General features: G+C 37.4%; 1 protein-coding gene across 1 annotated transcript in view; it reads left to right on the top strand.

Annotated features, from left to right (window-relative positions):
• The first annotated feature begins 5,383 nt into the window (after positions 1-5,383).
• SLC26A7 (solute carrier family 26 member 7) overlaps positions 5,384-14,391 on the top strand; it is a 115,549-nt gene continuing 106,541 nt past the window's right edge. The window contains exon 1 of the mRNA XM_032869060.1: positions 5,384-5,621. Within this exon, the coding sequence (XP_032724951.1) occupies positions 5,429-5,621 (193 nt within the window). The 5' untranslated portion in view covers positions 5,384-5,428. The remainder of the gene's footprint in view (positions 5,622-14,391) is intronic.

Here is a 14,391-nt window from a genome sequence, read left to right as displayed (position 1 = left end):
ATGGTTCAAACTGTAAACCCACAGATCTAAGAAGCTTGACAAACACCAAGTACATACATCAAAAAAGGAACAAAATATGCTGGAAGGAAGAAACACTAAGATACAGTACGATGAAATTACTTAAAACCAATGATAAAGACAGAGTCTTAAAAGATCTAGAGAAGAAAGACACAACATGTACAGAAGAACAAAGATGATGACAAAAAATTTCTTGTTGGAAAAGAGCTAGACAGTGGAACAATGGCTTTAAAGTACTAAAACAAACAAAAAACACAACAGGGACAACAAAAACAAAGAAAATCTCTATCAACCTAGAATTCTATACCCAAATGGAGATATCTTTCAAAAACAAAGCAAAATAGGGGTGCCTGGGTGGCTCAGTTGATTAAGTGTCTGACTTAGGCTCAGGTCATGATCTGAGTCCTGAGATAGAGCCCTGAGTCAGGCTTCCTGTTCAGTGGGGAGTCTGTTTGTCCCTCTGCCCCAGCTCCCTTGTGTGCTTGTGCTCGCTCTATCTCTCCCTCCCTCAAATAAATAAACAAATATTTTTGAAAAGTCAAAATAAAACCTTTTTCAGATATATACAATCTGAAAGAATTTATTTAGCAAATCTTTGCAAGAAGATATGTTAAAGGAAGTACTTCACACAGGAGAATAATACCAGATGAGAAAATCTGGAATTATCCAAGGAAAAATGAAGACCAATGGAATGGTAACTTAATGGGTAAATATAATAGAATTTTAAAATTATTTAACTGTCTTTAAAAGGTAAGCAACTTTAAGACAGAAACTAATAATGTAGATATAAGTCTATGACAATAATAGCACAAAGGAAAGTGAAAGTGTACAGTTGTAAGGTCCTTATACTAAATGTGAAGTGGTGTGCTATCACTTGAAGATAGACTTTGATAAGTCAAACATGTGCAATATAAGCCCTAAAGTGATCAACAAATTAAGAGTTATAGCAAATAAAACAACAAATGAAATAAAGTATAATCATAGAAAATAATCCAAAAGATGGTAATAGGAGAGGGAAAATAAAGAGCTGATGGAATAAGTATAAAATTATAGCAAAATGGTAGATTTAAACTCAACCATATCGACAATCATATAAATTTAAATGGTCTAAATAATTCAAAGAATTACAATCTATGCCAATAACTGAAGTTACTTAGGACATGTAGCTGGAAAATGAGGATACATAAGAGAAGCACAATCATAACCTTCCAATTTACATGTATTTCCTTCAACATGTGTAATGTTAATGTTAATGCTCTTAGAAGTAGGAAAGCTAAAGCAGTATTTATAGATTCACAATCATGGAGCTCTTAGAAGGGTGGATTTCTAGCAGTGTACTGGGTAATTCCCTCTTTTGGCATTTTCAAATCTTAAATCATGACATGTCCCCAGCCATAGTATATTTCACTTATTGTGTATCAGTTGTTGGTCAGAAATGAGAAAGGGCTTTTACTAATTCTCAGTGAACTACTATTTTTATTGTTTCTTCCTTTTTCCTTCCTTCCTCCCTTCTTTCCTTCCTTACACATCCTTCAATTCTTTCCTTTTCTGCTCAGAATGCTGTAAAAGAAAAACCATGGACTGTGTGGCTTACATGACACACATTTATTTCTCACAGTTCTGGAGTATCCTCCAATATTCGTATGTTGAAACCTTAACAGTAAATGGAATAGTACTAGGAGGTGAGAACTCTGGGAAATGATTAGATTTATATGATGTCATGAGGGTAGAGACTCAGTGATAGGATCAGGGCCCTTATAAGGAGGAAAAGAGACAAGAATTCTTTCTCTTGGCCATATAAGATACAATGAGAAGGTGGCTGTCTACAAACCAGGAAGAGAGCCCTCACCAAACATCTACTCTTTGGGTGCCTTGTTCTTAGACTTCCCAGACTTTTCCTAAGGAAAAGAGACAAAACATGCTATGTGAATAATCCCTACTCACAAGGAATTTACAATCTCATGAGCCAAATTTAATAAAATCAAATGAAATAGATTTCAAAGAAGAAAACCAATAGACAGTGAAAATGACTATAACTGTAGACCCATGAATAGCTTCAGGGCTACTTGGGTGTTTAGTGTATAGCATGAACAGAACTATGGGGAAGCCAGGGAAGGCTTCATGGAAGAGGTGGCATTGAGTAAACTGTTTAGATGAGGAAAAAGACCATGGAACAAGGGAAATTAGCATAGAGATCTATTAAAGAGTAAACCATGAGTATACTTACTGCTGGAACAGAGGGTCTAAGTAAGGTGGGAAGCTTTTTTTCTCAGTGGCAATGCAATTCTCTCCCTTCTCTGGGCAACCATCACATTCTTGTGTGAGCTTTTATTAATTTATCCCATTCTGCTTTGAGTCCGTTAATTATACATTTCCTATTTTGTTCATTAAATGCTAACTCTCAGAAAGTGAAGACAATCTGCCCTCCCTCATCACTCTACTCCATTTCTGTAGCCCTTCACACAGAATCTAGCAAATAGTAGGTGTTCAATAAATAATTAAATGGATTTGATGAGAAGCTAGTCAGAGGTGGGTAGGGGAATGGAATAGAGTCACATGCTTGTGCTGATGAGTTTAAATTTGATACTGGACATCACTGGAAGTTCAAAAATGTCACCAATGTGATCAAAATATTATTTTAGGAAGAAGAATTTTTCTGTCATTGCCTAAGAGGTAGAGGTGGAAGATATGGTCATCTTTTTATTGTATAAGGATTGCCTGGACATTTGGGAAGAGCTGTCTCATATAGAATATACACAGTACTGAACTTGAAGCTAATTTTAGTCATTGAAACTTTTGAACAAGTATATTTAGTCTTCTTGAATTTTAAGGGCTGGATCAAAGTACTCTGAGAATCTTGTGGGTGTGAATAAATTTCTTCATAGGGTTTTTTGGTATTGTTGGTTATAAATAGGAGTGATACCCTGCTTTGGAGTGAGATTTTGGCATGTTTTTAAAAATGTGCAAGCATATCAAATTGAAAAAAATTCTGGAGTTTGGAATTCCAGATTTATACTTAAAATTTTTTGGGGGGAAAGATTTATTGTATTTTAAAAGAGTTTTTTTTTGATTGAAATAAAACAGAACTATTTTATCAAACTAATTTCTCCTCTTTCCTGGTCTTAGGATATTTTAGAACATTTGCTGATACAAATATACTTAAATACCTCCATACAGATTCATCTTCAATTCTAAAAGTCCATTCATGTGAATTCTTTGTAATAAATATTTAACATAAGGGTTTTTAAAAAATGATTGAAATTACACAAATCGTAGCTGTTGCTTGGTGATTTCAGTCAAGTTTTTTTTTGTTTGTTTTGTTTTTACTTTTGTCAGTATAGATTTGAATTTATGATCTAAATTTGTTTTGAAAAAATACCTTTAGTGTTAATTTTGATTATAGAAGCATACATACATGCATATATATCTTTGTTTGTATACTGAATGTAGTATATAAAACAAAGTTAAAGATTGCTGTTTGTGAAGGAAAAGCAATGGAGCATCTCTATTAAGAGTGGATTTACTGTACACCTGGGTGGCTCAGTTGGTTGGGTGTCTGCCTTTGGCTCAGGTCATGATGCCAAGGTCCTGGGATGGAGTCCTGCAACTGGGTCCCTGGTCAGAGGGGAGCCTGTTTCTCCCACCCCCACCCCCCCGCCCCCAGCTCCTGAGTGTGCTCTCTCTCTCTGCCTGCCTTTCTGCCTACTTGTGATCTCTCTCTGTCAAATACATAAGTAAAATCTCAAAAATAAATAAATAAATAAATAAATAAAACAAAAAGAGACTGGATTTACTTATCTGGTGGTTTTATCTTTCATACCAAGGGGTAGGGTTAAAATGCTATGACTCAGTCTCTAAATGGACTCAATATCTAAACTAAGGAAGGGTTTGTAAATTTAACATGATGTAAATAATTGGAAAAATGCAAAACAAATTCTATCCTGTATGTACGAATGAAGTGTACCTGCGTCCCTACATATTTGGGATTTATTGTATTTATAAAGAAAGTTGTTTTTGCACAGATAGAAAGCCATGTCATATTTGGAAAGCAGAGAGAATAGTTCTCTACCTTAATTTAAAAACAATGGAAAAAGGTATAGTAGAGTAGCTTGGACATAGTCAAGGGCTCCAAGTACTCTGCTATTCTGAAGGTTTTCAGAAATCAGATTCCTGCTCTCTCAATAAATAGGTATTAAAGAGGCTATGCAAACTCGTACATGATATTCTTTTTCTTGGCTTCAGGATTTTAGTTAATATATTGGCTTTTTGGTTTAATTCCAATGGCACAGCTCATAAATGCAGTGTTTTTCTTCTGGGGTAGGGGGAAAAAATCATAACATAAAAATCTTTGACAGCCTGTCCTATTATAAAATATAACACACTACCTAAAAAAAGAGAAACCCCCCAAAGGTCACGTGAAAAGAAGGCAGTAGCACAAAAAAATTTGGGGACACTTTAAACCATAGTTTGAACCATACATTATTCCTTTAGAAATTCTAGTTACAATAGCATGAATGTGAGAATTAGATGATTTAGACAAAAATTGAATGAACAATGTCAGAGGCAGGGAAGCACTGTTGCCACAAGTATTTGTTCATAGTGATGCTTATTTTCTTAGCCCATGAGATGAAATTTCAGTTTTTTTGTGAGAACTGGCTATTCCGTTCTCTGACTGGGCAGCGGTTGTCTGAATGTTTCTGTATGAATGAAAAGCTCATCTCCCAGGGAATAAAAAAGATAAGGATATTTAGCAATACCCTCTTCTTTTTCTGAATTTTGTAGAACTGGCAGTCATCTGATATATTGAAAATATATACTTTCTCAAAAAGTAAGCCTAGATTGTCTGAATGTATTTTGCACGATAGACCCCTCGGGCAGTTTTATGTTTTGGCACAGCTTGTAGGGCAGAGACTGGACTAGCTTCCTGGTTGCATTAGCATAACCCAGCCCACTTCCAACACACGCCCAGAACTACCTCATTAGCCATTGGGATTGGAGCCAAAAACCTAAGACTACAGTGAATATAAGGGGAATTACTGGCAAAAGAGCTCTAGACCAGCTTAATACTGAACCCATTACTTTTCCAAGCTCAGAAAAATCATACACTAACAGGAACCATTTCCCCATCTTGTTCAGATAACGATTCAAGGTTTTAAATCTATACCTTTTATCTGGAATAATTAGCTTCACCACAATAAGGCATACAGCCTGGCTGCATATACTTAAGTGTTTCTGTTAATCTCTCTCCCTCTCTCTCTCTCTTTTATTGATTTGTTTTCTGGATAGCTTTGACATTGAAAACCACAGACGAATTGGAGCCTGGCATTGAAAGGAGGTGTTCTGCAACAGTTTTTTTTTTTTTTTTTTTTTTGTCTAAAGAAGTTTACTTCTACAAGAGGGAATCTGAAAAATGACAGGGACAAAGAGGAAAAAGAAAGGCATGCTGTGGAGCAAGATGCAAACCCCCCATTGCGAAGACTTTAAACAGTGGTGTCGAAGGCGTCTGCCTATTCTGGAATGGGCACCACACTACAATCTGAAAGAAAACTTGCTTCCAGACACCATGTCTGGAATAATGTTGGCAGTTCAACAGGTGACACAAGGTAATGTACTGCATTTGATTTTCCTGTTTTATGCAGAATAGATGTCACTTCACTTTCTTGGAAGAGTATTGTGACCCAAGAGTTATAATTTGCTAGTGAAATGGATGGTTCATTAACTCTGGGGGAAATAAGCACACGGAATACCTGTACACGAAGGCTTTCCTAGTGGTTTTTTTTTTTTTCCTATTTGAAAGCTATTAAGCACAATCAATTTTTGAATAGCATTAATATGTATTTGCAATGTTAAAATTCATACTATGTAAGAGGAAAAGATTAGTAATTGTAGGAAAGTGAGTTTTTATAGTTTGACCTTACTGATAATAGTTTCGTACTTTCACGGAATCAGGCTATAAAATATCTCCTGGCTTGTACGTAAAGTTTGTAAACCTAATTAGCACCACACAAGGACCTGTTGTAGCCTTTCGGGTTGCTGTAAGCAAGAAACAGAGCTTTCTGTACATAAAGGAGGCTCTTTGCCAAGATTATTATTTGCAAAGAGAATCCTGTATGTCCTTAGAGCTTATGTTTTACTGTGCATGCTGATTTAATTCTGTATTACATTATGTCCCGTATTTATTTCTCAATAAGAAATTTAAACGGTTGAGAAGTCTGAGTTTAACTTTCCCAAAGCAGATTCTAAGTGATATTCTGGATTTAGATATGTGTTTCTCTTGGTGAAAGCTGTAAGTTCAGTGGTATGTACATGTGTGTGTGAGCTTGTGTGTGTGCACATGTTGTTTGCCTTAAAGGTACATTTGTTGTATTATTATTAGTGTTATTATGATTTTTTTCTCAATTCAAGTAATAATTTCCTACCTGTAGCAAGGAAAGAAACCAATTTCTCAGCCTTGAGGATTTGGAACACTTCTCCTTGGCATAGACTCTGTAGATTTATATTTCCTTGTAGTTTTACTGTGTCCCTGGCTTCAACTATTATTCATACTGTTGAATTATAAGCACTCTTTTAACTGAATTATTCTGTAGCTGGAACAAACTGGTTTGTGTATTTGTATTTTTAGTATGATTAGGAACATCTGCACTGGTGGCTTTACTTTAAGATTCATAATACTATCATACTTTATAGGATTCTATTTCCCTGAATAGTCTTATATTACATTTTTAATGACCATTTTGCCAACAGTGAAGCATGGTAATCTTTAATAAAAATGCAAAGTAAATAATAGGTTAGGACATTTTCAGCCTTGTTTTTATTCAATTTTAAATTCAAAATGAGACACTACTATGTGTTTTGAATCTTAGGTGATTGACTTCCAAGGGCTTTTTTACCAGATAGTGTCAGTATATCTTATACATTTATTTTGCTTTAATTTAATGTAGAGTGAAAGAGAAATGTATTTTTAAAACAATTTGTAGTTTCATCTCTATAAAATATCAAGTTAATAGGGAAATTTGGGGATGTGATAATGCCTATGATACACCCTTAGCAGTAGTATTTATGTATAAGTCCTTGGCAATTAATTGTATGGCTTTCATTTGGATGTCGATTTTTGGGGGATTTTGTTTTATGAGTCATATATTTCATTGGTCACAAAGAAACACACTGGCCAGTGCCTGACTGTGGAGAAGCACAAAGCTTATTCAGCTCTGTACATTGAAGTTATGGATCTGGCTGCTGGTTCTCTTGGAAAGCTACCAGTGACTGCTCAAGGCTACACTGCTAGAAAGATCTTTAGGGTTTTTCTTGATACATGAAAAGACTAATCCTCCTAAAAGTACCTACTCTTTTAAAGACAATTCAAACTTTCTCAGGCTTATGCACTATGGGGAAATAAAAAGTGAAATATAAATAAATTACCGTTGTCAGGGGCCCTGTGCTAAACCCCCCTATACATTATCTTCCCCTTTCCTAACAAAATCCCAAGAGACAACAGTCTCTTCTCTATTTTCCACATGAGAAAATGGAGGCTTAGAAAAGCAAGTAATTTTCTTTGGACCTCACACCTGATAGGTGGTAGAGTTAGGACTTGATTCCAAAGCCAACACTTTCAACATCTTATACTTTATGCACTACACTGCCAAGATAACTAGACTTTTTCATTATACCAATGTTATTAGTAATAGAAGCTATTTCTTGGGATAGGTATGAATATCCTTCCCTTCAAATTACTTTTGCATTTAAGTTTCATCCCTGAAATTTTTAGACTTGAAGGTGAGTGATGAGGGAAATAACTACCATAGAATATAGAGTAAGAACAGCATTTAGATATCATTAGCTTCTATTTATGTGAATATAAGCAATCATTATCAGCTCTATTTCTTTGGGAAAATCAGAAGAAAGGGGTAATTTTTGCTCTTGCATCATAACACAATAGAAACAAATACCTGTTTTCACTCTACTGAGCTTTGAAGCAGCTTTTCAGTTACTCAGCATAGTTGAATTATATGAAAGTTTTGATTTTAACACTTTTTATCTACAAATATGGAAAGTTATATGGTTCAATCCAGTAGTTTTTCATTCTTCCCTCTCTATAAATGCATTTAAAATTGAGAAGAATGATAGAAACTAACCTGTGAATGTATTCTATAGGTCAGATATTTTAAATTATGTATTTTAAATCACTTTATCAAAGATTTCCCAATTGTTACATATAGATGATTGTCAGTTATCATCATATTTAACTCATGTAAAGCATTTTCTGTATTGACTATACTCTTTCTAAAACTTTCTTGTCTTGGTTTTGAGACATTGCTCTTTCATTTTTCTGCTCCTACCCCTCTGTCCCTCTCTTCCTGTGAGTCTCTGCAGATTTTGACCCTATCCTATCCACCCATTAAACGTCTGTGTCCCGGAGACTCAACCTTTGGCCTTCTTCTCCAAGAATGTTGGAGGCCATTTAATCAGCGCAAGAGGTTTTAACTACCATCATCTTTCAAATGAAACTTTCTTATAAACCTGAGATCTGCATATTCAGTTGTGCAAACCTGGAGTCTTCTTCTTCTTCTTTTCCAGTTAGCCAACATATAGTATAGTACATCATTAGTTTTTGATGTAGTGTTCAAGGATTCATTAGTTGCGTATAACACAACACATGCCCTTCTAAAAGCGCTTCAAATGCAGCGTTTAGTCTTTGAAAACAAACTGAATAACACCACCATCCTAACCAGAATTATAATAACCAATAATAATAGCAGTAATTTTTAGGCACAAATGTAAACACTATTGTAAGAATATTTGACATTATATACAAGGCTGAGGTTCAGAGAGAATAAGTCACTTGCTTAAAGTCACACAGCAAAAGAGTTAGGATTTGCACTCAAGTAGTCAGGCTCCAGGAACTAGGATCTCATCTTAGACTTAGACTAGACTGCATCTCACAACAGGGCCCAAGAACCGTTTCCAAATCTTTCCTGTCTTTTGCCACTTAGCCACTAGCACACATTCAGCCCCTAGGTTCTGTTATTTCCAGTCTCCGATTATCTTTCCAACGGGGTAGTCTTCCTCATGCCTCCTGCTGAGGCCTAGTTCACTGTCTGAACCATTGCAGTCATCATTCTGTGGGCCTTCCTTCTCCCTTGTCTCCTCCTGTAGGCCATATTCTGTATTGCAGTCAGAATGATCATAAAAATCTGAACACAGCACTTCTCTGTTCAAAAACCTTCAATCCTCTCTTTCTTCTAGAATAAAAGTCCAGTTCTTCTGAATAATTTATTAGATCATTAATAATCTGGGCCCCTTGATGCTAAAATCTACTCAAAGAGATCTCTCCTCTGAGAATCCCTCTTAGTCTCCTGGGAAGATGCATGTTTTCTTCCCTCCTACTCCCTCTGTACTTTTTAGGTATCTCTATGATAGGCCTTAACAGATTGTATTATAATATTTCGATACAGCCTTTTCCACACGGTCTGTAGGCTCTGGAAACAAAGATAATGTTTTAATCTTCCTGTTATTACCAACTTGTATATTTCCTGTTACATAGAGTAGGTTTTCAATAAATATCTGTTGGAAGTATACAAAACAATTTAGCTCCTGCTGCCTCTGATTGTTCCATAGTAGCACGTTACCACTTGAGGGAGGAAATTAATGTTCTTAGATTTTCAGAATATATGCAACAGAAATACTACTAGTAAAAAGTACATTACAAATATGAGTAATTAATTTCTTCCAATTCCTCTTACTTTGCTGAGGTTACAGATGTGCAGCCCTCCAGACAAATATGGTAAAAGATAGATTTCCTTTGTCCCCAAAAGTGCTAATATTTTCTCCAGCCAACATCAACAAATATGAAGAGTTCATATATAAATCCAGATTCCTGGCTTCTTTTGAAAAGGGGGAAAACATGGGGGTGCCTGGGCAGCTCAGTGCATTAAAGCCTCTGCTTTTGGCTCAGGTTATGATTTCAGGGTCCTGGGATCAAGCCCCACATCGGGCTCTCTGCTCAGCGGGGAGCCTCCTTCCCCTTCTCTCTACCTGCCTCTCTGCCTGTGATCTCTCTCCTTGTCAAATAAATAAATTAAAAAAAAAATCTTTAAAAAAATTTTTTTAGAAGGGGGAAAACACGGCCATACAGGGCCCACATTCCCATTTGGCAAAAATCTTTTGGACTTCAGAGAGGGGGCACCTTTTAGACAGGGCACACACTTTGCATTTTGCCACACTCTTCATTACTCACTTGTGCCAAGCCACCCTTCCTGCTAGTTTATCTGCCCAGGCCCATGAATGTCTGAACTCATCCCTAAACAAAACATTTACAGAGAGATTACATAAGATTAGGTTCTTAACTTAGATCCACAGAACTCTTAGATCTACGTACCTGGATTAATGTATTCCAGTAGACTTTATTTCTTTCTAATCCTTAGTATTCTCTGTTAATTATTTTTTAAGAGTTTTCTGGGAAGGTGTCCACAGGCTCTGCCAGACTGCTAAAAGGGGAGCTTGCACCTCCTCAAAGTAAATAAATAAAAGTATGGGTGTCCTCATTGCAAAGGAAGAGAAACCTTAGACCCTCTTTCAGCATGTTCAAGTATTTCTTAGAAACAATTTGTCTTTTAAAACTATTTAATGAATCTGGAGGCTCTTATCATTACCATTAGGTACAAGCCATTAGAGTTTGTATCTACCACAATCTCCTTTAACGGACTCTTTGTGGGACCTCACTACAGAATGTGTTCTGAAGATGAGCAAACATTGTAGAGAAAGTCATTGATTTAAAACATGTCCCAGACATGGTGGGCGAGCTAAGCACTACAAGGCTGTGGTCTCTACGGTATTTGGACCACATTCTAGCCCAAGTAAGCACTTGGGGGGAAGTAGGTTCTTTGTTTCCAACCTGAAAACTCAAGCACTGAGACAGGGCGGAGCCCTAACTTGCATGACTTGCCATGTAAGACGTTAATCCACTGAGAAGGAATATGAGAATGTTTTGCCTTGCATTCCAAGGGATCACCTAGAAATCGTGTTCCCAAGCCATGAAAATTTTATGCTGCCATAGGGCTGCCTGATGTTTAAACCACAGTGTTTTGGGCCACAGACAAAAGATGGATATTCCTTATAATTATGCAGAATGTGTGGCATTACTGGCACTGAAACATATGTGGAAGCTGAGCTTCGTTGCACTCCTGAGGGCAGCTTAGGGACATGTGGAACAATAAATGGAAATTCCTGAAGCATACTGCCTTGGGAAGATGAAAGGCTTGTCTGGGAATTTTTTGCTGCATGGTCTCAGCCTTGAGGATTCAGAATCCTGGCATTAGCTATGTCTCTCTAACCTAACCCCCTAGACTATTTCTTCCTGCTAGTAACTTTTCTCTTCTCCAGAAACAAGGGCAGCAAAATATTGCTATGTAAGTCTAAAGTATACTTGTCCTGATCCTTATACAAATATGCCCACAAGATAGTAACTCTTTGCTGGCCTTTCTTTTCCATTTCCCTTTATCCTGTGACCCATCCTCACAGTATAACTCCAGGCTTCATTTGATACTTCTGGTTTCCTTTTTATTTTTCTTAAATGTAAAAAAGATGATGATCTGTATAGTAAGGGGCCATTTACGTACTTCTGCACTTAGAGTAATGCTCTTGGTAATATTTAGAATTGTTCGCATGGAAGAATCATGACCTTCCTTTTTAGTGCGTCAGACCTCAGCAAGGTTTCCAATGAAATAGATCGGCAGTGAGTGTGAGGATAAATTGTGTAGCCTATATATGAATAGACTTCTATTTTTACCAGCTAGGATCCATTCTTACTTTTGTTAGTGACTATATCCATTTTTAGCATATATGGTTTAGTGTATGTGTATATGAGGTTGGAATTTTGACTCTAGTGATGGAGTCAAGGCCAGTTATAGGCTGAGTCCCCCTCAACCAGATTCTCAACCTTGCAGATCCACTGGAACCACCTTCCAGCTCCAAGGAATGTGGATACCTGGGTCCCATTATCAAGCTATTATCAGACTTCCTGGGAGGAGTTCCCAGACACTGAGGCATTATGTTTTTTTCTTCTTTAAGCTGTCCCAGACTCTATTGTGCATCAGTGTTGAGAACTGGATGCAGACACAGTGATTAGTCCAGGGTAAGGCTTATGGCTAAAGCCTTGGTAGTTGGTACAATCCCATATATCAGGCCGGTGACTGGTTCAGGGAAGAGATCTGCCACCTAGACACAAGGGCGTGGATTTACTATGCAGTAAGTCAGTCATTTTTTGTTTTAAAATGATAATGGTAATACAGATGGCCTGAATGGTTCTATCAGTCTGAATCCCAGCGTATGTGTGGACCTTTCAAGAAGAGACACCTTTGTTTGTCCTGGGACTGTTGGCAGGGAGGCTGATGTGCCTCGGTAGCTTCCCAGGATCTCCACAGCTGGAAAATGAAGCCAGCCTGGCAAAGAACATAGCAGAGAGAAACAGTCCTGATGACAGCTAGTATACCTTCAACTTTTTACTTGCATGTACGAACACATATTTTTAATTGCTTAATTAGGTTTAAGTTGGGTTACTTCTAACACCTTAGCTACACATTTGAGTGTTATTAAATTTAAATGTATCACACAATTTTTTTCTAATTCTACAGAACCCAGCAAGATAAATATCACTATACTTTTTATTTTTATGAGAAGAGGAGTTTGAGGCTCAGAACACTAGATAATGAGCAGCTTAAGAGGGGTTCAAATCTACATACGCCAGGCTCCATCCCCCAGCCCTCACTGCCTTCTGTTCCTCAGTTTTGTTCGACTAGAACAGATATAACCTGAGTAGGACTGGGACTGACTCTGGGCAACAGAATGCCCTAGCCTCCCTTCCCATCCACCCTTCAGGTGCCCCTTCCCAAGATAACATGTCACCTTGCTGATGAAATAAAAACCGGGAGATTCGGGTTGAGAGCAGAAGAGGGCTCTGCCCCTGGGAGGTGGGGCTCCTGTTCTTTTCCTCCAGAGCGTCTCACTGCCCCCATTAGACTTGCTTCAGAGGAAAGAGGGAGAGGAGATGTGTTTGAACACTGGCCCTGAGCATCAATGAACAATAGCTTGTACCACTTGTACCATGTGGCAGAGGGAGCACGCAGATCAGATGTTTTCAGATGTTTGGATGAGACTTTACTAAAGGCTAGGAGGCAATAAAAGTGAAAAGTGGAGTGCCGCAGGTCTGTAACCAGGCTTACTCATCTTCACACCGTTTATTCCCCTTCATTCTCAGCTCTGCTGTCCTCAATGACAGTAAATGCCATCTCTAACCCTAACCACTCCTGCTCAGGGCAGCACTGTGCACATCTATCCTTTGCCATTCTAAGCCCAAGAGAAGGCGGCCTCCTAGGAGCTCTTCTAACTTTTCTGCCACTAGAGATGTCTGCCCACCAGGCATGACTCTGTGCCCCTCCGTAGCCATGAGCTCAGCAGCATAGGTCTGTCTCAGCTTCACACCATTTCTATAAATAAAAAACACAACAGCCTGTTCGTCTAGTCTTTGTTCACGATCTTCTTTTTCTCTATACATTTTGTTTCTCATGAGCTAATCCATTTCCATGGCTTCAGTTGCCACTTTTCTGTTGGTGAGTTGTAAAAATATATTTCTAGCACAATATCTCTTTTTTTGTCCTAGATGTAAATATCTATCTACCTATTAAACATCATCTTAATGTCTGCCAGGGATGTATTTACAGCTGGACACATCACTTTCCCCTCTCAAAATCAGTCCTTATCCTCTATTCTGTATGATACGGAGAGTCACCCCCATCTACCCAGTTGTCTATACCAGAAGTCTGGGAATGATCCTTACTGCCCTTCCCCCTTAACAACTGTATTCAGCTGAGGAGGTTCTCTAAATTCTTTCCTCTTAACGTCTCTTAAATATACCTGATGTCCATTGCCCTTGTGACCACTGGTATTAATGGTATTAATAGATATTAATTAGATATTAGACCTTGGTATTAATATTGTACTATTGTACTTAATAGGTACTGTTTTATTTGCTGAGTGCTTAAAATGTGCCACAAATGGTCCTAAACATGCATTGCGTATTATATTAATTAAACTTCAGAATAATCTAAGAGTTTGATACTATGATTATCTGTATTTTACAAATGAAAGAAAATGGATTAGTTTGCTTGTAGCGCCAAGTAGTACAGTTTCTATAAAGCAGAGGGTTTTTTTTTTTTCAAAAAAGCCTCTTTTATTTTTAATAAATTTTATTTTTTTTAAACATATAATATATTTTTATCCCCAGGGGTACATGTCTGTGAATCGCCAGGTTTACACATTTCACAGCACTCACCATAGCACATACCCTCCCCAATGTCCATAACCCCACCCCCCCCCCCC

This window comes from Lontra canadensis, unplaced genomic scaffold (assembly GCF_010015895.1).
Source record: "Lontra canadensis isolate GAN:19392208 unplaced genomic scaffold, GSC_riverotter_1.0 scaffold37, whole genome shotgun sequence".
NCBI lineage: Eukaryota > Metazoa > Chordata > Mammalia > Carnivora > Mustelidae > Lontra > Lontra canadensis.
Note: the sequence above shows the minus strand (reverse complement) of the source record. Positions and strands in the feature narration are given on the sequence as shown.